The following is a 22,734-nucleotide window of genomic DNA, read 5'->3' on the forward strand; positions in this document are numbered from 1 at the left end:
GATTAAATGAATAACACATGTTTAGCACAGAACCTAACGACAGTGATAACAAAACTCCTATTTAGTAATATCAGTGTCCTCCTGACAAAGGACAGATTGGGTAGATTGCTCCTTGGAGGAAAGAATGTACTCCCCTGAGGAATCATGGAGCCTCTCACAAAGGGAATTTTGGAAAGGATTTATTACAGGGTTTGGAACTGTGTTAGGTTCTTGGGGGAGTGTTTAGGGACTTTGCTCTTTACTCCAGGTTGCTCTCAGAAAGCGGGTGCAATTCTGTGATTGGATATACTCAGATTTTTTTGCAACTGGTAAATTTTATGTAATTGGTGAGGGAAAAAGCACCACTCATACGAGCCAGGAGAGGGGGATGTTTGGCCATTTTTGTGCTTAAACAATGCTAATATTCTGGCTGTGTTTGGACATGATAATGGAGTGGTTTTGTTTTTGCCTTGATGTCAAGGAAGTAGCAACACCAAGAGCTGGCTGATAAATGCCTGATGACCTTGGTTTCTGTAGGGCTGTCTGCTGAGAATTTGGTGCTTAGAGACTGAGAGGAAGGTTGCCTTTTTTTTTTTTTTTTCTCCCAATAGTCACTGAAGGAAATCCAAAAGGCTGATGGGCAGGCACCAAAGGTTGAGCCAGTCGGGACCACGGATGTGTGTAGGCATCCGTACTGAGATTGTGGGATTCTCTCCCAAGGTGTTTGGTGGCACAGCACAGGTGTGGAGAAGGCATGTCCTGCACGTGGCTCTGGCCTGGGGTTTACTGAGAGACCAGGACAAAAGGACAGCAGCAAAATCGAGAGTGCCAGGGAGAACAGCTCTGTTGGTTGGCCATGAGGTAGGGGTAGTGCAGTTCGCAGAGACAGAATATGGGGAGACTAACCTCCAGCACAAGAGTCTTTTAGAAAACCCAGAAGTCCTTCTGGGTCATGAGAAGATCCCTGGCTAGAAGGAGTCTAGGGCATTGGAAATGAGAAAGTCGGGGGGAAATGGAAAGTCTGCATCGCAGAATGAACCAAGCAAGTAGACTGAATTCTCTCTGGGCCACTTGGGATTTGTCAGTCTTCCCTTTTCTTCTAAGACAGGATCTAGGTGAGGTGACAAATACCCTGTCTCTGTCCACAATGACCCTCACCTTTCCCTCTCCTGAAAGGTGGCATTCTCTCACATTCCATTTTTAGAGGATGTTCCATTTGAGTCAAGATGATGCTTCTGGCACTGACACTCTGTGTGGCACAAACTGACACTCTGTTTGTCATGCGGGCTACGAAGCAGTCTTGGCCCCCCCCCCCCCCCCCCCCCCCCCCCCCCCCCCGCTTCCAAGACTTTCATGATGGAGTAGTTCATTTCTGCCTCCTCTCCCCCAGGGCTCTGGCACAACTTCACGGAGGAGAGATGAGGTCGGAAAAAACCTTGTCAGCACCTATTTGTGGTTTTTACAAAACTCCCTCTCCTCTCTCAGGGACTGATTGTCTTTGGAATAAACCTCAGAGCCCTAGAAGGCCACCTGTCAGGACCTCAGGAGAGTCATCATTGCCTTTCATGCTGGTCCCACCACCAGGAGGGACCCTCTTTTCACCCTGAGCTTCTCCAGAATGTGGCAGAATGCCCCAAACAATGATTGACTGACTGGTTAAATGAGTGAACTAATATTGACATGGCCTGTTACTTCGGCACTGATTTTCAATAGATGTTTTATGGCACATTAGCTGTTCTTTAGAGGTTTCTTAGAGACATCCATGCCGGTGAGTGAGAATTCCGTCCTCCACATCTTTCTTTTCCAGAAGAGTTTAACTTTTTTGTTCTTCCTGACTTTAGCCTGGAAGTGAAATGCATTCAGAGAAAGGTTTTTGAATGTTTGAGACAGAGGGAGGAGAGAGAGAGAGAGAGAGAGCGAGCCACCACTGGCTACATTCCATCATGAAAAATCTGGTCTTGATTGAACCTTCCCAACTTACTTTCTTCTATTTGCTCTTATGAATTCTTTGTCTCATCTAGCTTGTCTCATCCAGCTTATACAATGTATCTGAGAATGCCGTTTCCAGTCTCTACACTTTTGGTCCCTAATTCTCCCTCCTGCAACTTCAGCTCATGGTGGAAATCTTCCCTCGTCACCATGGCTGGATGCTTTCTCCTTATGATGAATTGCATAGCATTTATGGTGCTTTTATGGCCCACCCTTTATATTGCATGCTTTTTCCCCATCTGGTTCATTCCCCATCTGGTTCATTCATTCACTCAGTCATTTGGCAAGTGTTCATTGGTGCCTGTTATGGACCATGCATGTTGCTAGCTATTGGGATTCATAATGAAGAACACAGATACCTCTGCCTTCAGAGTATACCGTCTAATGGAAGTTGGCGTGTATTAATTAACCTTCAGTCAGAGAAATAGAATTGGTAGGAGATATATATTAAGAGATTTATTGTGAGGCTCACAGGATTTGAGGGATCACAAGAAGTGTCTGAAAGGCTCAGGGCAGGCCATCAGGATGAGCTGGGCGAAACTCTCAGACCCAAGCTGGAGCTGCTGCCCATGGGTAGAATTTCTCCCCAGAAGTCTTGGTTCTCCTCTTAGGATCTTTCATCTTGTTCAATCAGGTCCATTCATATGTAAGATAGCATTCCTTACTTCAAGTTAGCCGATTACGAACTTTGATCACCTCTACCAAATACCATGATAGCAACCTTCATAGCAAGTGTTTGATTGAATAACTGAGGACTGTGGCCTAAGTTGACAGATAAAACTGACCATTGCAGGGGAAAACATTAAAGAAATCACTTGGGGGTGACTGGGTGGCTCAGTCAGTTAAGTGTCTGACTCTTGATTTCAGCTCAGGTCATGATCTCACGGTCCATGAGTTTGAGCCCCTCATCAGGCTCTGCCCTGACAGTGCAGAGCCTGCTTGGGATTCTCTCTCTCTCTCTCTCTCTGCCCCTCCCCTGCTTGCGTGCTCTCTCTCTCTCTCTCAAGATAAATAAATAAACTTAAAAAAAAATTCGAAAATATCATGATAAGTTTCAGGAAGGAGAAAAGGTTCTCTATTTTCCTCTGTTTGCTGGAAGTTTAAAGTTAAATTTAATGTACAATTTTAAGATGTAAGAGACTTAATTTATTCCAGGAGTTTAATGCAAGTATCAAATCCACTGAGTCTCAAACCAGAAATCTTGATGAAAGATACTAATGCCTAAATGCCTAATGCCTAATATGGACCAATTAAATTGAAATCTCTGGGGCTTAGCTTTGGCATTGGCATTTTGGAAAGGCATTTCTAGGTAATTCTTTGTTTGATTAAAACAAATTTTAATGTTTATTTATTTTTGAAGGAGAGAGAGAGCGTGAGTGGGGGACAAGCAGAGAGAGAGGGAGACAGAATCTGAAGCAGGCTTCAGGCGGTCAGGTCAGCACAGAGCCCAACACGGGGCTCGAACTCACGAACCGTGAGATCATGACCTGAGCCGAAGTCAGATGCTTAACCGACTGAGCCACCCAGGTACCCCTAGGTAATTCTAACACATAGAGTTGATAACAGCTGTTCTAACGAACTTGAATATTCTAGTTGTCCACCTTTATACTTGTTTTGATATTGAAATAAGCTTTTCATCATCCTTGGAAGTAAATACTTACATAAATTAGAAACAAATAATTATTTTAGCTCAAAATATGTGGGCTTATCGCAGCCACTGAGATCACTGAAGTTACCTCCCTGGATTGTACACCTATCACAGGCAAGTCCCGTGTGTTAGTTAATCATCAATTAGGATAGATAAGGTTAAGCTGCAATTACAAACAAACAAGCAAAAAAGACCCTCAGTTCTCAGGAGGTTAATAAACAGCAATTTATTTCTCACTTAGGCAAACTCTGCAATGGGTCTAGGCAACTGTTCGGGGCAGGTGTTCTCTCTGGATAGCTCATTAGTGAGATCTAGTTGATTTGCTTTAATATCTCTGCATTTAGCCCAAAAACTGGCACATCGTAAGAGCTTACTAGATATTCAGCGAATTCACATCCTCATCTTCTTCTCTTTTAGATGTTGTGTGTGATTTTGTGTACGTGTAGGTAGCGGATCTACTTTTTCCCTCTCCAGGCGGGTGTTTCTCAGCCCGCTAGCTCTGTAGTCTACAGCTCCCCAAACCCATGGATCCTGGGAGTGGAAGAACAGATACCTGGCACCATGAGATCTTTGTGACGCCAACTGCAGTGACATCATCAGTGAAGAGAAGCTCCCTGCGATACCTGACCTTCGTCTCTTCAGACTTTCTCTTTTAGACCAAATAGAAAGGCAAGAGACCTTTTAGAAACCCCCCCATAAAAAGTCGATTTGCAATGAACCTGACTAGGTTCTGTGGAGAACCAGGATCACTTCTCTAGTCAGATACATCTCCCTGGTCAGCCCTGTCACCGCACATCCCAGATCTGAAGATTTGAGGCTTGCCTGAAAAGGCCTGTAGTCAGGGCCTCTCCAGGATCTTTCTAGTACCTGCACGCTTCTGCACTTCCTAGCCCTTCCTGTGAGAGATGTAGCCAACTGGTTAGAGAGGTTCACCAACAGACTCCCAGAGGGTGAACTTTCCATGAACATCTCCCCAGGACAAAGGAAAATGGGAACATTTCTATAGCAGAGCAGCGTTGGGGAAGACACATCTTTATCCAGACGTTAAATTTTCATTGGAAATACTTGCTTTGGATTTAGATTTCATAAAATTTCCCATTGAAGAGTTAGGCTCGCATACCTAAATTTTCCAACCATATTTGAAAGTTGCCCAATAACTAAACTGAATACCAAATAATCGTATTCTTCTCATAGACCACCCACATTGACAGACCTGGTTCATCTTTATTAGAGGAATTGATTTGGCCTTGAAGCAAAAGCATCTGTTTCAAAATTACATATGTCCAAGTTTTAACTAAATTCATTAATCCTGCTATCAATCTTTATTATTAACTTCAAATTAATAAGCAAAATCAAAACTTCACTCCCTCAGTTACATTGTCCACATTTCAAATACTCAATAGCCATAAATGACTAGTGGCTACCATATTGGAGAGTATAGATATTGAAGATGTCAGTTCTGAATAACACAGTCAGGTGGATTTATGATAGTTATTCTGTAGCCAAGTCAAGGCAGAGGCCAAGGTCAAGCTGGATAACAGTATTCACCTTTTCTTTGTCTGGCTTGGGAGGCTTACATTTTATGGGTAGACTGACTCTAGTTTGTCTTGAGCCATGGGGCTGCCAACCTCCAGGTAGTCCGAGGGCTTGCGACTATTACCCACTGTTTTTGTGTGGGAGATGCTCAAATATTTGTGGAGCGATTGCCAAGTTCATTTACTGCCTATTTGAATGAATGAATCTTAACCTGTTTTACCTTGAGAGAATTTTTTAACACCTAGTCACAGAAAAGGAAGATTGAAGTACTTATTAACTTTTCCGATTTGCTGCATAAACTTGATTTTTTTTTTTTGCATAAATTAGTTTTGCCATTTCTAAAATGGCACCACACAAAAGCAAATTAAGGCAAGACCAATGAAGCATCGTAGGTGATATTTGCATTTGGGCTTCCTGACTGTTTTTTGGCCTTGCTCGTGTCTTTTTGATTTAATTAATTTGGAAGTTTTGTCAAAGAGAAGCTTAGTGTAGATTCAAAGAAATTTTTAGCCTGAGGTGCTTGTTTTTTCAGAGACCTAGTCTGACAAATATGAAGTTTTTATTTTTAAATATAATTTCAATACTTAACTTTGTCCAAACACAATGACAAATGTGTTATCGTGAGGAAATGCATTTCTTAAAGGAAGCTGCTCTAAATTCCTTTAGCAATCTCTTTTGATAAATCCTCAGTCGCTTGTGTATATTACTAAAAGATCAGCCAGCAGGAAAGATATAATTTTATCTGGGTTAAAGTCTTTAGTTTTAAAATAATGAAGACAGATAAATAACAAGATTTTAGATACAGCCTGGTCTGACCAAAGAGCCATCACAGAGGCCCGGTAGAAGATTGTTCTTTTGTGCTTGGGTCTTCTGATTAAAGTCTCCAGCTTGAAGAAATGTTTTCATGAACTGCTGTTTATGCTTCTGCATGGGCCATTTTTGTTTTGTTTTGTCTTTCAATTTTTTTTAACATTTATTTATCTGAGAAAGAGAGAGAGAGAGAGAGAGAGAGAGAGATGGAGAGCTGGGAGGGGCAGAGACAGAGGGAGACACAGAATCTGAAGCAGGCTCCAGGCTCTGAGTTGTCAGCACAGAGCCCGAACCGGGGCTCGAACTCACGCACTGCAAGATCATGACCTGAGCCAAAGTGGGACGCTTCACCGACTGAGCCAGCCAGGTGCCCCGGCGTGGGTCATTTTGTACCAAGAACTAACATTTCTTTATAGGAAATATCAATCTTGTATACAGACACATGCACACAGGCAAACAAATACTTTATGTAATTATAAAATTGAACATGATAAAAGAGAGAGAAAGATCTCATTGGCTACAATAAAAGAAGAAAAGTAGGTAAAAAAGAACTCCTAGTCTTTGGGTATTATAGTTTTTGGTATACAAGAGTGATTTTCTGGGGTCCTTGGGCTTAGTTTTGGTGTTCCCAGGATGCCTGAGTACAGTGATGCTTAGGTATTCGTTTAACAATTAAAGTGGCATTCAAATTAACTCTGTCAGGCCGCTAAATCCATAGTCAAAGGATTAAGCTATTCTTACAGGGCCCTTAAAGGATATTTTATGTGGGGTTGTGAAAGTTAACATTTCCATACTGCTTTTGCTTGAGCCTAACAATCCTCAGATTTTCTCTCTTGGTGTTCATATTGAGATCTGAACTGTGAGGCACATACAAACCGATCACAATTCTATTTATTACCAGAAAAGGACCCTCAAATGTCAGGCTTCGACTCTAACGTATTTTCCTTTTTTACGGGAATAGCTGATGAGAGTTGAAACATCTATAGGCCAGGTTTCTTCAAAAGGGCCTGTTGTTTTCCATGAAAGAAAATATATTTGCAGGCCTGGCATGGCAAGGGGCTTGAGGGGCTGGAACGCTCCCACCGTTACCCAAAACCCTTTTAACTAAACACAAATGATCTATGAAATCAGTATGTTTTCACTGTAAGATAAGATTTTTTCCCCGTAACTGCACTTCCTATGTGGAAATGGTGGAGCCGTCAGTGTTTGCATGCTCAACTGAACATCTGTTATAAAATATGTGTTTGTTTTTTCCCCTAAGCACGACTGAGTATCTGTTATAAAATGTGTTTTTTTCCTAAGCCCACTTTAACAATTTCCAATATAAAAAATATTCTCTGAGTTCAGAGTTTTGGTAATTGAGAACATTTTGCGGGAGGTTAATTTGCAAGTGTACTTATCAGTATTTAAATTAGATTCTGATTTTAAACTTAGCATATTGATGCTGAATAATTATTTCCAGGAAAGCTGGACAAGTGTCAGCATGTGGTAGTGTTGAGATAAGTAAATGCACTATTGTTCTAGGAAGATCTGTTCTGTGGATTCTGTTTCTACAAGTGATTATTAATAAATATGTCTGAACGGGTCAGAGTGAGAATATAGGGGATAATTATATTCATAGTTTGGTATTTATGTCTTCTCTAAATAATAAAACTTTTTGATCAATTATGCTTACCACATTTGTATTAAGAGAATCGAAGAATGACCTGCTTTGAGGATATGGAAGAATGATCTTTTCCCTTGGTTATTAAATAAGAATGAAATTTATTAGCTAATTATTCCACGTCTGTTTCCCTTAACTCTGAAATGGTGCGACCGAATAAATCATTGTTTCCCGCCTGGTGCACTGGTTTTCTGAAAAAGGAGTGAGGAGAAGGCTTCTATTTCCATTGCTTTGAATTCTTATGCAATAGTGATGCTGATTTCCAGGGCATCTCTTGTTCAAATATTCTAGATCTTCTTTCATCACAGTCCTACGTGGATAAGGCTGTGACTTGGGATTTAGATGTATTTTGTAAGTTATTGCTACTGAGTAAAGGGAAAAGTAAAGATATTTACATTTACCATTAAAGACCTAATATGCACCAAGTGATTTGTAATGGGTGTCACTTTTAAGCTTCACAAACTTCCTGAATGTAAGAAGCTAAGTAACCAGCCCAAAGTGACCCCACCAGTGATGACAGAGCATGGATTTGAACCCTAAAAGTTCTGCTTATTAAAAATCTTGCCAACTTTCCAGTACACCTCCATTAATTAAGAATTACCCCTTATGTAGACATTTAATGTGTATGGTCTTTAGACGCTAAAAAGTGTGTATGTATGTATATACACACATATATACATATCCTGGAAGTATTTCTTTCCAGGTGAATTTGCTTAAGGTATTTTGTCCCGGACTGCCTTGAATATGTCCTTGAACTTGAGGGGAACTACCCACCCGACAAATCTGCCTACTTGGTACCAGTTACACTGAGGAGAGGCCACAGGTTAGTTTCTCAGATGATGTTAAATGGCCTCCTACTTATATCCCTGTGTCTTACATAGTTTCCCAAGAAATAGGTTCCTTCAGCTTTCATCTGCAGACCCGTCTTCCACAGGCCTTAGATACCCAATCATGGGAAGCGGTGTTGGGGGCAGATATACTATTCTCTATCATCATTCCAGTTTAACCCATAAGCCTCTCTCTCTTGCAAATCATCTCTGTTGAAATCAGAGTCGTACTGGGAGTACCACTGTATCAGGTCCTCTCAGACGTGCTTCAATCTCTCAGTTGCTGTATGTCTAGTATGTTGTCAAGAAAAGGTCCAAACACATTTGATTTGGAGTAGCATATTGTTTAGAAGTTGTGCCTGGGATGTATTCTATCATGAGCTGTCATCTTCCCAACTCCCACTCAATATTTCCATCTAGCTTTACACATGTTATTCAAATTTTAGCGTATCTATCACCTGGGAGCTTGTTAAAATGCAGAATTCTGGACCTTGCCTTAGACCTACTGGGTGAGAATTGGTATTCCTGTTGACAGTGCCACCATTGAACATGATATCAGCTGATTTGTATGCATTGTAGGGTTTGAGAACCTATGATGTCTATTAATCTACCATTTCCTGAATTTATGCTTCAGATGGGCCAATTCTGAAAGATGTCTCAGCCATCTGTTTGCACAGGTGAGCAAAAATCCTCCATAGAAGAAGGCTTCATTATGATAGGCCTAAAATTATCTATACAAATAGTTTTCAAGCAAAATATTCAGTACGCTACCAAAGGCAGAAGGTGCACAAAGAACCGAGATGACGTAAGTGTGATCCATAGACAATAGCAATAGATCCAACGTGACTTCAGATCTAGGAATCATCAGACATAAACCATAAAACAATTATATTTATTATGTACAAGGAAATACTTGTTTTTTTAAAACGAAACCTGGAAATATCTGGAGGGAATAGGAAACTATAAAAGTGACATAACAGATTTTAAAAACCCCAGAACTTTAAACACAATGAATGGGTTTAGCAGAAGACTTGTCTGAAGACAGAATTTTTAAGCTGAAACGTAGGTCAGAAGAAATTACATAGCATGAAGGGACACCCGAAAAGTGTGTGAGAAACAGAAGACACAGTGTCAAGGTCTAACATGTTTAATGAGATGGGGAGATAAGGAAAGAAGGATAAGACTGAATGGTACAGAAACAGTGATGGCTGAGGATTTTCAGGAACTGTTTCAGACACCAATCACAGATTCAAGAAATTTATTACGTCCTAAATATAATTTAAAAAATGGTATTTTCATACATAGTAGCTAAAACACATTCAAGAAAAACCTTCAGTTCATCCTTGAAGGAATGGAGGCAAATTCCCCGATACTATGCAGTATAACAAAACACTCAGTGGCACGTAGCAATTTTATTAGGTTAAAAGAATTCTATAGGTTAGGAATCTAGATCGTACACAGCAGGGATGGTTTGTCTCTGCTTCATTGTATGTGTGCCTGGGCTGGATGATGTGGAGCCCAGATCACTGGGATCGTCAGCAGGAATGTCTACACTTGTTCTCTCCAGCAAGGTAATTTCAGGCTAGTCTGATTTTTTATATGGCGGCTGGATTCCCTCACAGTGAGTAGTCAAGAGCAGAATCTAAATAGCATTTAATTACCTAGCCTTAGAAGTCACATAGCATCGCTTACACCAAACACTGCTGTACAAAAATGTCAAAACTCTATTGAGATTCAAGTGCAGGGAACATGGCCCAGTTGGAGGAGTGTCAATTCACTTGTAGCCACTTAAAAAAAAATTCACCTTCCAAAACTAAAAATCTGGTTACAAACCAGGGACATGGGTTATTGCAATGACTCAATCGAGTTGGTTTGATATTATTTCCAGGGCACTTTATTGGGCACCTATTATAATAGATTTATAGCACTCCCAGTTTCTAGAGAAGAGATTCCAGGCTTAAGCACACTTCATTCCAAAGAAAGATTCTAAGAGAAGTCTTTGAAGAGATATTTAATCAATTTCTTGTTTGCTGAACTTCATTATTAACCAAACTGCTTAGAAAGATGGTCAGAATCATCTTTACCATGTTTAGAAAGGAATAAATTGTGGTTTCAAGAAACCTCAATTATGTGTATGAGGAAACCATGTGTAATTGCCACAAACGCTTAGTGAACAAGTTAGAAAAATGAAAAAAATAAAAATAAATTAAAAAATCAGCCCACTTATCCCGACAGGTCTATTTTGTTAGAACACAAGATTCCGTAAACCTTTGCTTCCCTCTCTAGGCTCCGTCATATTTCCAACCCTAAATCAACCACTGTGGCCAAGGAAATAGAAAGTCATGACTGGTTTGGCCTAGGTCATGTGCAATCCTCTGGAGTCTGGGAAGGTGCTAGTTTCCCTTTAAGAAGCAGGGTGGAAGTTAGGAGTCATTGGGATGGGACAAACACATACTGGAAGAGCCACTATCAAGTGTCCATGGTAGGTGAATATATATTCCAGGCAGAGTAAACAGCTTATGCAAGGGTCTTCAAGGTCATGGATCATTTGTGGGGAAATGGCAAGCAACTTTAGAGTAAATAACATTTAAGTTGGTGCCCACTAAACCACAAGGGCCAGACCATAATTATGTCACACTGAAAGTTGATTAAATACATGTCTCACTCTCAGCGCTCATTTCAAAATATTAAGTTGTATATTCTTATGGAGCTGAGATGGAGGACTGGGAAAATATAGAGAACCAGGAAGTGAAAATGCAGAAATGTCACATAAAAGTTTCCTTTAAAAAATCTCATGTTCTCCAAGTTCCTAGCAATGCTGCTTCAAGCTATGTTGACTACACTCAATTACAGGCTCTGTTCATGGGTCTATGAACCTGACACTTGAGAGCTTCCCTTGAGGTGATTGCATGCCAAGTATGCTTCGACCAGATGAAAACTAGATTTATAAATGCTTCAGCCTGTTTTAATTCTACCTCTGCAGACTTCTATGTCATTTTTCAAGCAAGCTTCAGTCAGGACGACCTTACCAAAATAGAGCCAGAAATTCAGGAATTACATTGACGTTATACCTTGGATAGATCCTTGCTGTTTACAAAACACATTCGCAAATGTTGTTAAACCAAATACTTACAACACCCCTGTACAGAAGGTATACTGATTCTCATCTTACAGATGAATAAACTGAGGTTCAGAAATCTTAATGATGTGCCCAGAGATACACAGATATCTGTGAGACGCAAGGCTAGATTCCTTTATCTCAAATCTTCACTCCTCTGGCTGTTGCTCTTTCGTATTGTGAATAAAGCAGACATTACCAGAAGTCTCCAACTTACTAAAGTACAACTTGAATCACAGAACCCACATTATATTTTAAGCTACTCCATGTATCCAGAATGACAGCAATCGCTTGTCTAGATGCAAAATAGTGGAATAATGCAAAACACAAGTAACCTACTTTCAAAATGAATGTACCTGAAACACCATGTTTCTTGAACAAACCCTCCATTGTAGTTCAAGGACTTCTATGTTTTGGCTCCAGCCGCTTTCAAATCAATAAATCCTCCCATTTTCCGTGTTCTGCATCCCACACCACCTTGGCTTTGAGACCCATCCCATTGCCTACACTCCTCTTTTTGCTTAGAAATATTTTCCAACATGTCTTCCAATTCCGCTTTTCAAATTTGATCTGTGCTTTACAGCACAGGTCACGTGGAACCTCAAAGTCATTATTTCTTAACAGACCCCTCCAGCTTTCTCACTGTAACTCTGTTCCTGTCCAGTACTGTCTCTCTGTCTCAGAACGTGTGTGTGATCACAGAAAGGCAGAGGGGGCCATTGAGGTTCTCTGGAGTTGCCTCAGTTCGGGCAGATATAACAGAATACCATGACTAGGGGCTTAAACAACAAACATTTGTTTCTCAGTGTTTCTGGAGGCTGGGAAGACAGATATCAAGGCGTCAGCAGATCTGGCATCTGCTGAGAGTGTGCCTCTTGGTTTGCAGATGGCCATCTTCTTGTTATACACTCACATGTCAGAGAAAGGAGAGAGAGAGAGAGAGAGAGAGAGAGAAAGAAATAATCTTTCTCATGTCTCTTCTTTTAAGAGTACTAATCTCATTCATGAGAGATCCACCCTCATGACCTAATAACTCCCAAAGACCCTGCCTCCACATAACCTTCATTCTGGGGAATTAAGGCTCCAACATATGAATTTCGAGGGGACACAAATATTCAGTCCTTAGGATTCGGCACTAGTCCCCCACCCCTGCAATCTATGTACTTCTCACATCAAAGTTACATTCATTCCATCCCAAGAGCCTCCAAAGTCTTAACTCGTTTCACCATCAACTCTAAAGCCTAAAATCCAAAGTCCCAGCTAAATGTGATCTAAATCAGATGTGGGTGAGACTCCAGGAAAGATTCATCTTGAGGCCAAGTCCTCTCCAGTTGTGAACCTGCGAAACCAGAGGATTTCTGTGCTTCCAGAATACAATGGTGGGACAGACATAAAATAGACATTCCCATTCCACAAAGGAGAGAGAAAAAAGAAAGAAGAGGTGAGGGGATGGCTCCCCAGCAAGTCCAAAGCCGAACAAGGTACACTTCATGAGAGATTAAGACTCAAGAATAGTCCTCTTTGGCTTGATGCTCTGCCTTCTGGACCCACTGGGTTATGCAACCTGGGCAGCACACAGGGCCTTTCTACAGCACATGTAGAAAAGCCTCGTGCTTGGTTTAATGCTCTGCTCTCGCCCTCTTGAAATTCTTAATAATGTTTTGAGCAAGGGGAGCTGTGTTTTTACTTTGCATGAGACCTGCAAATTATGTGGCTGGTGCTGCTTTCTTGATTTCAAACTCCAACAGGATGGTATAGAAGGGAAGGGAGAGAAAAGGAAAGAAACACACATCTGCTACTTATCTGTCCAGTTTTGAAATCCTCTCTCTTGGTTGTTCCCGTTTCTCTGGCCGAAACTGGCCTCTAGAAATGGGAAGAACACGGCTTCAGATCTGTACATCTTAAGCCATTTCAGTCATTATCATTTGCTCCCAGCTGCATGACTAATAGGACCCTCTGCCTTTCTCCTTCTCCTTGGGCAGAGGGCATTTTTTCCCTTCCTCTTCTTGAAATCAGAGGAAACAGCAAAATCATCCCTTCAGCAAGGGATTCTGGCTTGTTTACTCTTTTGTTTGGCTGCCCGTTTAGACAGCAGCCTTGATTATCTTACTCGAAGCACATCCGAGCGGAGAACAAAATTCTAGAGAGAAGGTACAGCCTAGAAGAGGGGGGGAGGGGGACAGATTTGGGCAGACAAGATTCTTACTGTTTTTTTTTTTTTTTTTGCCTTAGCTTACTCTGGGCATTGCGGTAGGTAACTGTGCTTTAGTTGTTTTGCTGGTGCTCTGTTCAAGAGAGTTGTCTGTTAGGTATTGGGAACCAGACTTGGACGGGGGTGGGTCATCGGGCTGCAGAAAGAGGATGCAAAGCTGGAGTTGTGTCTCCCTCTTCAGAGAAGATCCCGCAGGGCCCTCCAAAACACTCACACCCTTATCCCACGGGGAGAACAGATGTTTGGGCTCCTGCTTCAAGGGAGGGGGGGCATTGCCAAGGGGATGGTACTAACTAGAGAAGCAATCACCATCAGTAGAGGATTGCTGTTGCTCTTCCAGACAGAGAAAGAAACATTGGCTCTGTTTCCTTTCCCTCCTCCCAGTGCCCAACACTGAGAAAGATAGAACCAGAAAAGGCAGGGAAGAGAGGACAAAAATAGCAGACACTGTCCCTCTTCCCATTTCAAGCTCCTCAGGCCACAGCCTGACTGGTGCTTAGCAGAAAGGGAACAAGAGCTTTTAGATCGCATATAAGAACCAGGCTGTAAATGGAATTAGACTGGCTGGAGATTTTAGTCATAAAAGCACCCGCCAACTATGGCGTCTGCCCTGGATGCATGATTGGGTGGCAAAGAGAAATTGGGGCAAACACAGGTGGCCTAATAGTTACATTTAAAAATTCACTATGTTTTTGTTTGCTTCACGCAATTCAGATGATTAAGCCATTTACATTTGCAAGTTGCCTGCTAAAAGCAGCCAGGGTAATGCTTTGCTGTTTAATTTTTGTTGGCGGTTGGAGTGAGAGAGAGAAAGAGAGCCCTCTGTATAATTCCTTCCCTTCAGTTTGAGCAAATGCCCACCCAGAACAGATAAGTATTCCAATATGAGAAGGCTGGGCTCTGTTGGGATGGGCTTTGTCCAGCCTGTATTCGTCGCTGAGATGGAATCGGTATCTCCTGCATCACGTGAGTTAGGTGGACATCTACGGAAAACCAGGTGAGGAGGAAAGGGAGACAGGATGCTGCCGCTGAGGCCACCCAGACTCTACTACATGGGGGCCACCATATGTAATAATCATCTGCTTCCATCGTGGCAACGACCTTTGTGGCCCTGGGTAGTGTTGGCCAATTTCCTTTGGGCTTCTCCATGCCGAGAGACTCCTCCATTCTCCACAGGCAGTGGGAGTCACTCATGCCCAGATAGGGAAAGGACAGGTGTCACTTCCAGGATATAACTGGTGACAAACAGGCTTGTGCGCTGTGGTCACTTAATCATCCTTACCCTCTTCCCACTGAGCTACCTCCCAGACTCATCATGACTGAATGTCGGCAATTTGTTACTTTGAAAATATCCTCCATTCAATTCTTTCTTTTTTTTCTTGCTGTCTCCTGGAGTCAAGCTCCAAAAACAGAATTTAAAATTCACCTCCCAGTGTGTCTGAGATGTTTATTCTTTCCATTCTGGATACTTGGCTGGCGTGCACTTCCTCTGTCTTCCATTGAACGATTCTGCCCTTTAGCTGGCTGTTTAACTTTCCTTTTGAACAGATAAATGGTACAGCATTCATTATTGGTTAAGAATGTTTAATATAATGTAACCTTTTAAAAGGTTAAATATAATACAACATTTGAAAAATGCTTCTAAAAGCATCATGAGAGAAGCCAAACATTTTTTTTTCTCTTGGTGAAGACGATTTTATTGTGATTTTAAAGTTTTGGAAAACACCTTTGTAACCTAGTATTTGCCCAGATTGAGGATAAATTTCCATTTTGCATTCACATGGAGTACTGCTTGGAGTCAGCTATTGTGAATGATCTAGAAGTATCCCCGTGTGGAGGTATTCTCGAACAGGTATCTCAGCCTTGTAAATAGTCATCAACTCCATTTTCCCAGCCCTCACCTCATTGTTGTCAAAGAAACACAGAGTTCTGTTCATTGTTCTTCCTCTGTTTTGGGAGAGTGATGGTGTAGTTGAGAAAATACATGATTGAACTGATAAAAGATGATCAGTTGTTTGTGAGTCTGCTTCTTTTTCCCTCGGTGTGGTCTACCCTTTGACCTCTCTCACTTCTTGTGCCTCCAATTTATACCAATTTAAAATGAATCCCATTTCTAGTTCTGTGACTTTAAGAAAGCTATTTACTTTTTCCATGTTCCAGATTCTTTGATAATAAAATCATAACAATAAAACCTACCTCATTGGGCTGTTGTGGAGATTAAATAATTTAACATATAAAGCCCTTAAAATACTCCTTGGCATATGTAGAGTGAGTGGTCAATAAATGTCAGTGGTTTTTGTTGCTACTTTTCTTCTTATTCTTGATACTTTAATTAGGTCCCTTCACCATTTTGAATCTTAATTTCCTTACCTACAAAATTGGGTCCATAACTTTTTCCCATTCAAATGGATTACAAGGACTTGAACAAGGAACACGGGGGAGAAATCATTAGTAAAATGTTGGCTAATTAACACCAGGGAGACTCTGGACAAGGCTGTCCTCTATTTTCAGGATCATTGGAAGTTGGCTATGCTTGGACTTGTGTCAGACGCTCATTAGCAGATGTCACTATCCTCCAGCTCAAGGGTTTGCCAAAACCTCCATGCCGAGTTGGGAAAATTCATTTTCTTCCAGGAATAAATTCATTGAATTTTGTAGGTTATTTATTCATCAATCAGAAGGGCTCTGATGATGACAATATTGCCCTTGACATTCTGAAAGACAGGGCTCCGTGCCCCAGGAAAGAGTGTGCTTACGTATCACCAACCCGTGTGCTCATGCGGGGCAAGAAAACGCCACATGCAGGGACATCAAGAGTTGAAGGCAGCTCAGAAAATGTCCTGAGGGAATGTTTGGGGATCTCAGTTGAGGGTGGAAAAATATACAGCTCAAGAGACACGGAGGTGAGAGGAAAAACTGCCAGAGAACAGGGATGGGTTGGCTCCTTGCACAGCCTCTTTGGTTAACTCTTCAACTCTTGCTCCAGCCATCACCCACTAGAGGCAATGTGGCAATGCTGCCATGGTAACAAGCCAGTTCAAGCTGTCTCAGTTGCTGAAGTCCAGAACCTAGATGACATCGCCAGTGCCTTCTTACTTAGAACCCCAAATCACGTGTTTATACTGGCTAACAAGTGGTCAGGGCCATTTCACGTGCCAATTTTTGACTTCTTCAAAAATTTCAGATTTACCTAGAGAGGAACTTGGAACTGCTCGGGTTAGACATGATCCAAACGAACACTGCCCAGCCCTCTTTCACCCTCACCCTGCTTTTTAATTGCTTTATTTCCAGCACTGTTCATTATTGCTATATGCTCGATTAAACTTATTCCCCATATTGTACTTTTGCTTTGGCTCCTCATCTGTATCCCTTGCTAGAATGGAAATCCTAAAATGCCAAGCACATTGTCTCTTCTCTGTTGCATTTTCTTGGGTCATCGGACACAGTGCTTGTCATGTCTGGTGCCGAATAGATGTTCAGGAACTGGAAAAGGCTAAATATGAACGCCTATCGTAATGCCAGGCATCGTACTGAATTCCTTTTCGTGGCTCTCGTTTCTGAAAATTGGTTACTAGACTGTCAAGAAATGCTTAGCCAGGCAGTAACAGGTTGTTAAGGGCATAAGCTTACAGCTTCCTATTTCTTCAGGGGTGTATATGGCAGCTTTGTTGTAACTGGTGCATTTTTGAATGGCTTTTTTATGGCAAAAAGAAATACCATGAAATGAACAATCTTAACCATTGTTATTGATTTCAACAGCCCCCTCCGCTGGTTTTAGTAAGCGATAGTTGGCCTACAGCACTGTATAAGTTTAAAGTGTAGAGCCTAATGATTCAGCTTACATATATTGTGAAATGATTACCATATAAGCTTAGTTAATCTCCATCAGATAGATGGAAAAGAAAAAAGAAAAAAAAAGCTGTTTTTCTTGTGATGTGAGCTCTTGGGATCTACTTCCTCTGGAACTGTCCTGGAGGTCCCACAACAGCATTAGCTGTGTTCATCGTGTTGTGCGTTGTGCGTTACATCCCTACTACTCGTTTCTCTGACAACTGGAAGTTCGGATCTTTTGACCCCCTGCCTCCGATTTCCCTCCCTTCCAGCCCTCACCTCTGGCAACCACAAATCTGATCTCTCTCTTTTTTTTATTATCGGCCTTTTTTGTGGTTTTTTTTTGTTTGTTTTTGTTTTTAAGATTCCACATACACACGAGACTGTACAGTGTTTGCGTTTCTCTGTCTCACAAAGCCCTCGAGTTTCTACCATATTGTTGCAAATGGAAGGGTTTCCTTCTTTTTTGTGGCTGAATATGTTCCCGTTCTGGGTGTATTTTTAATTAAAAGTAATCCGCTTAATCTGCTTTGAGTGGCAGGTAGTTAGAGCTGTTATCTCTGTTTTCAGCAAATACTAATGAAGGAAAAACAGATGTGTGTGGTTTGGGGGGTGGACATCAGAACTTCAGCCCCTGGAGGTGAGAAGGAATTAGTTCTCCTTAGAAGTCATTAATGGGGTCCCAGACTTTGACCGAAGCTTAAAGCGGCCAGTGTGGACATGTGTCTTGTCGTATATTAACCATGACATATGTTGTATATATTTTATAAACTCTGCCAGAGTTAGAATTTTCTGACTTAAAAAGTAATATATTTCTTGAAGAGTTACATAGGCTTCTTTTCCCCTTCCCTCCTTTCCCTATTTCTTTCTTTCCTTCTCTGTTCCTTCCTTCCTTCCTCCCTCCCTTCTCTCTTCTTTTTCTTTTCTTTTTTCTTTTCTTTCTTTTCTTTCTTTCTTTCTTTCTTTCTTTCTTTCTTTCCCCTTCTCCTCCCTCCCTTCTCTCTTTCTCTTTCTTTCCTTCTTTCTTTTCCTTTCTTCTTCCTCCCTCCCCCTTTCCTTCCTTGATTAGGACATATTCTACACAAAGAATGCCTTTAAAATAGCATTCTTTTTAATTTTAGAATCTGCCCCTTGGACATGATTTCTTCACAAATACATGAGCTCCTAGAAGGGGATGGTCCTTTAAACAAACATGCAATGAAGATCCGTTCGGTACTAAATTAGATCAGGCATCAGAGGGAGGATTCCGAGGTGATACCAAGTGAACAAGCCAAGGGTTCTACTTTCTAGAGATGTAGAGTCTAGAGCAGGATTATGAAAATGGCATGCATAATCCCCCTGAAACTGTATAGGCAATCCCTGAATTTTACACAGGCGGAGTTTTCCTTCGATTTTCAAAAGAGCCTATACCACAAAAATGTTCAGAACCATAACTACATCTTTCTTTGTCCCTCTGAATACTCTCAAACTTTTCCTCATCTCATTTTTTGGTTTAATATTTTAAAACCTATTTATTTATTTTGAGAGAGAGAGAGAGAGAGAACGAGAGTGCAAGCATGTATGAGCAGGGCAGGGGAAGAGAGAGGCAGAGAGAGCATGCCAAGCAGGCTCCACACTGTCAGCACAGTGCCCAATGCAGGGCTCGATCTCAAGAACCGTGAGATCATGACCCGAGCCGAAATCTAGAGTCAGGCGCTTAACCGACCGAGCCACCCAGGTGCCCCTCCCTCATTTCTTTAACCAAAATTGTTCACCACCTGATTTCTCTGCCTCTTGCCCCAAGCAATCAGGAAACAAAGAAGCAACCGGCTGCTTGACGTCTAATAATCTTTATCTCCCCAAGACACCAAATTCCATAGAACAACCGCTTTGTTCCTCAGGAGACTACCACACTTTCCTTTCTCTCTGCCAAACAGCAATTTGTAGAATGTTGCAGTTGGAAGAGATTTCCTGTATCATATTATCTGCATACTTTATCTGCTGCATTAAAAAGCAAAGCAAAACCAAATGTTTCAGAAAACACTTAGTCATATGCTGGAGGGCACACGCAGCTGGGGCTGTAAATGACAGCTTTTTTTATATATACTTGCACTTAGGTTTTAAGAGAAGATCCTGATGTCAAATGAAGGCAGAAGGAAATAACTGATCTAATTTAGTAAGGCTTTATTAGACATTTCTAAGGATTTTATAAATGGTCGACATGTGGCCTTACTGCCTTTATCACTAAATATGTCGCTAGACTTGTAACACTTGTCTTGGTGCTTGAAATAGCAGGTAGAGCAACCTTCCCCAGCGGCACACGTAGCCACGAAGAAGAATCCAGCGAGCTCAAAACTAGAGGCTTTCGTGGTTTTATCCCCCTTCGTTCTGTTTCAACACGTGGCGATTCACCCCGCTTTCCTCCGTAAGAAACAAAACTCTTGCTCCTACCTGATCTGTGTCTCATGCTGTCATTTTTGATGTGTCGAAAGAGGGATGTGTTTTGTGTTTATGAAGATTTGGGCCAGACTGGTATTAAGACAAAAAGAGGCGATAACAAGTGTGGGCGAGGATGTGGTGAAAAGGGCAACCTCACGCACCGTTGGTGGGAATGCAACTTGGTGCAGCCACTGTGCAAAACAGTATGGACAGTCCTCAAAAAACTAATACGAGGAAGGCCATGTGATACAGCAGTTCCACTATTGGGCATTTACACACACACACAATGAAACCATTAATTCTAAAAGACGCACATAAGTCTATGTTGATCGCGGTAGTATTATTTATCATAGCCAAGATATGGGAGCAACCTGTGTCCACTGACAGATGAATGGATAAAGAAATTGTGGTATATATATGATGGGCTATTACTCAGCCATTAAAAAGAATGAGACCTTGCCCTTTGTGACAGCACGCATGGGCAAGAGGGTATTATCCTAAGTGAAATAAGTCAAACTGAAAAAGACAAACACTATCTGACTTCACTTTTATGCGGGATGTAACCAAACCAAACCAAACAAACAAGCAGAGACAGGCTCATAAATACAGAGACTGAACTGGTGATTGCCAGAGAGGAGGTTGGCGGGGTGGAGGGTAGTCATGGGCATGAGAATTACAGCATAAGGAATAGTCAATAATACTGTAATAATATTGTATTATTACAATAATAATAATAAGTGGCAGGTAAATAAATAAATAAATAAGTAAATAAATAAATAAATAATTGGCAGATGAGGTCACTGAGTAATATATAGAATTGTCGAATCACTATGTTGTGCTTCTGAAACGAATATACCCTTGCATGTCAACTACACTTCAATAATAAAAATTAAAAAAAAAATGACTTGGGCCAGGTGTTCAGCCCAGGGACCCCACAATCTGCCAGGAAACAATCTTTACACCTGCGCTCTGTGGTGCTTAGAGCGTCGTGATAGAATCTGGAGTCTCTGTCACATTCTGGGCTGGAAATAGGGACAGCAGACAGTAAAGCAGTTCAACGGAGCAGAGTTCGTCAAAGCAGTGAGAATCTTCCAAAGGCAAATAAATAACTGTTGATAAGAATTTAATGACAGGCCATTTCTGAAGGACAGAAGGGAATAGAAAGGAGATGTGATAACTGAAAAGAAGCTCGTGAAATTGGATATGAGACTTTAACAGGAGGGCGGCGGGGGGGGGGGCATTATGAAGGGGACTATGTCAGGAAACGGAAAATTTAGATGGTCAAAGGATTCTTGCAGCAATACCAGCGGATTACATTTTTTTGGCTTTTTTTTAAATTTTTTTTTAACGTTTTATTTATTTTTGAGACAGGGAGAGACAGAGCATGAACAGGGGAGGGTCAGAAAGAGGGAGACACAGAATCTGAAACATGCTCCAGGCTCTGAGCTGTCAGCACAGAGCCCGACGTGGGGCTTGAACCCACGGACCGCGAGATCATGACCTGAGCCGAAGTCGGCCGCTTAACCGACTGAGCCACCCAGGCGTCCCAATTTTGTTGGCTTTTTTAGGGTACAATTTTGCTGATGCGAGGGAGGCTCAGACTTTTTCCCCTGTCCACTGTATTCAAACCTGTCTATACTCGACTGGCGTCCAAGTTGTGCTGATATGTCCTGGAAATCACTTAAATTCATCCCAATACCACAAGAACATTCTCAGGTCTGTGATCCAATGTTCTTACGCAGCTAAAATAAAAGACAGGTGTTTTTTTTTTTTTTTTTTTTTTAAATAGAAAGTTTTACTTGCTTAAGGCTTAAGTCCAAAAGCAATTCCATAAAAAATCTCAAGAAGCTTAATATACCAGGTGGCATTCTCTGGTAAGCAAAGAACATTACGGTAGAACTGTGTTTCTAGAATTAGTGGTTGAACATCATTAGCTGGAAACGGAAGTTATCCACGGCCCATTAGCTTTCCCAGGGGACAAGGCCTTGTGGGAGGGACTGGGGAGGAGCCCATGGATGAGTCAGAGGTGGTCCCACGCTCCAGATGGCCTCACGGAAATACAGGTATTCGACCTACTGTGCTAGAAGCAGGGGGTGGTACTTGCTTGTACAGGAAAGGGTGTCAGGAGGCCCGGGTCGCTCAAACCCTTGCAGATTCCTAAAAGAGGCCTGTTTTCAGGTCATGCCTGTGGCTGGTTCCCAGGAGCTAAGCTCTGAGCCTTCCACTCCTGGAGGCTCCCTTCTGTACCTCAGACAAGGAACCTTCAAATGCCCATTCTTTGCCTCATGAGTGATGACGAGAACTGCTTGTACCCCTTCCCAAGAAGCCCCTCCTGAGGTCAGGCTGAGCTCAGGACACAACGGGCTGTCCCCTACTGTCCCATCACACCATGTCTGCTGGGTGGGCTCGTCCATCCCACCCTCCACACCTGGCCCCTTTCTCGCTTATTCTCACTATAAAAGACAACCCCTTTTTGTTTCACGTTGAGACACCTGGCAGGTCTCACGGCTGGAACACTCTCACTGTTACCATAACCGCTGTCCCCCTGGGGTTGCAACAACCCCGCTCTCCTTCTTACTGTAATCCTTGCAAATAAAATCTCTCCTTGGCCACCGCCCAGGGTTGGTTTTTATCCGACATTACCCTCCGGCTGACTGGCCAATTCTTTATGTGAGCACGCTTATGCCTTCTTATTATGATATA

The 22,734-nt window shown here is 41.8% G+C and overlaps 1 protein-coding gene across 4 annotated transcripts in view; it reads left to right on the plus strand.

Moving 5' to 3' along the window:
• DAW1 (dynein assembly factor with WD repeats 1) overlaps positions 1-20,030 on the plus strand; it is a 79,435-nt gene extending 59,405 nt beyond the window's left edge. For all 4 annotated transcript variants that reach the window (XM_042950388.1, XM_042950389.1, XM_042950386.1 and 1 more), the window contains exon 13: positions 19,885-20,030. In XM_042950388.1, coding sequence (XP_042806322.1) covers positions 19,885-20,021 — 137 coding nt within the window. In that variant the 3' untranslated portion in view covers positions 20,022-20,030. The remainder of the gene's footprint in view (positions 1-19,884) is intronic.
• The last annotated feature ends 2,704 nt before the right edge of the window (positions 20,031-22,734 follow it).

Source organism: Panthera leo, chromosome C1 (genome assembly GCF_018350215.1).
Source record: "Panthera leo isolate Ple1 chromosome C1, P.leo_Ple1_pat1.1, whole genome shotgun sequence".
Classification (NCBI taxonomy): Eukaryota; Metazoa; Chordata; class Mammalia; order Carnivora; family Felidae; genus Panthera; species Panthera leo.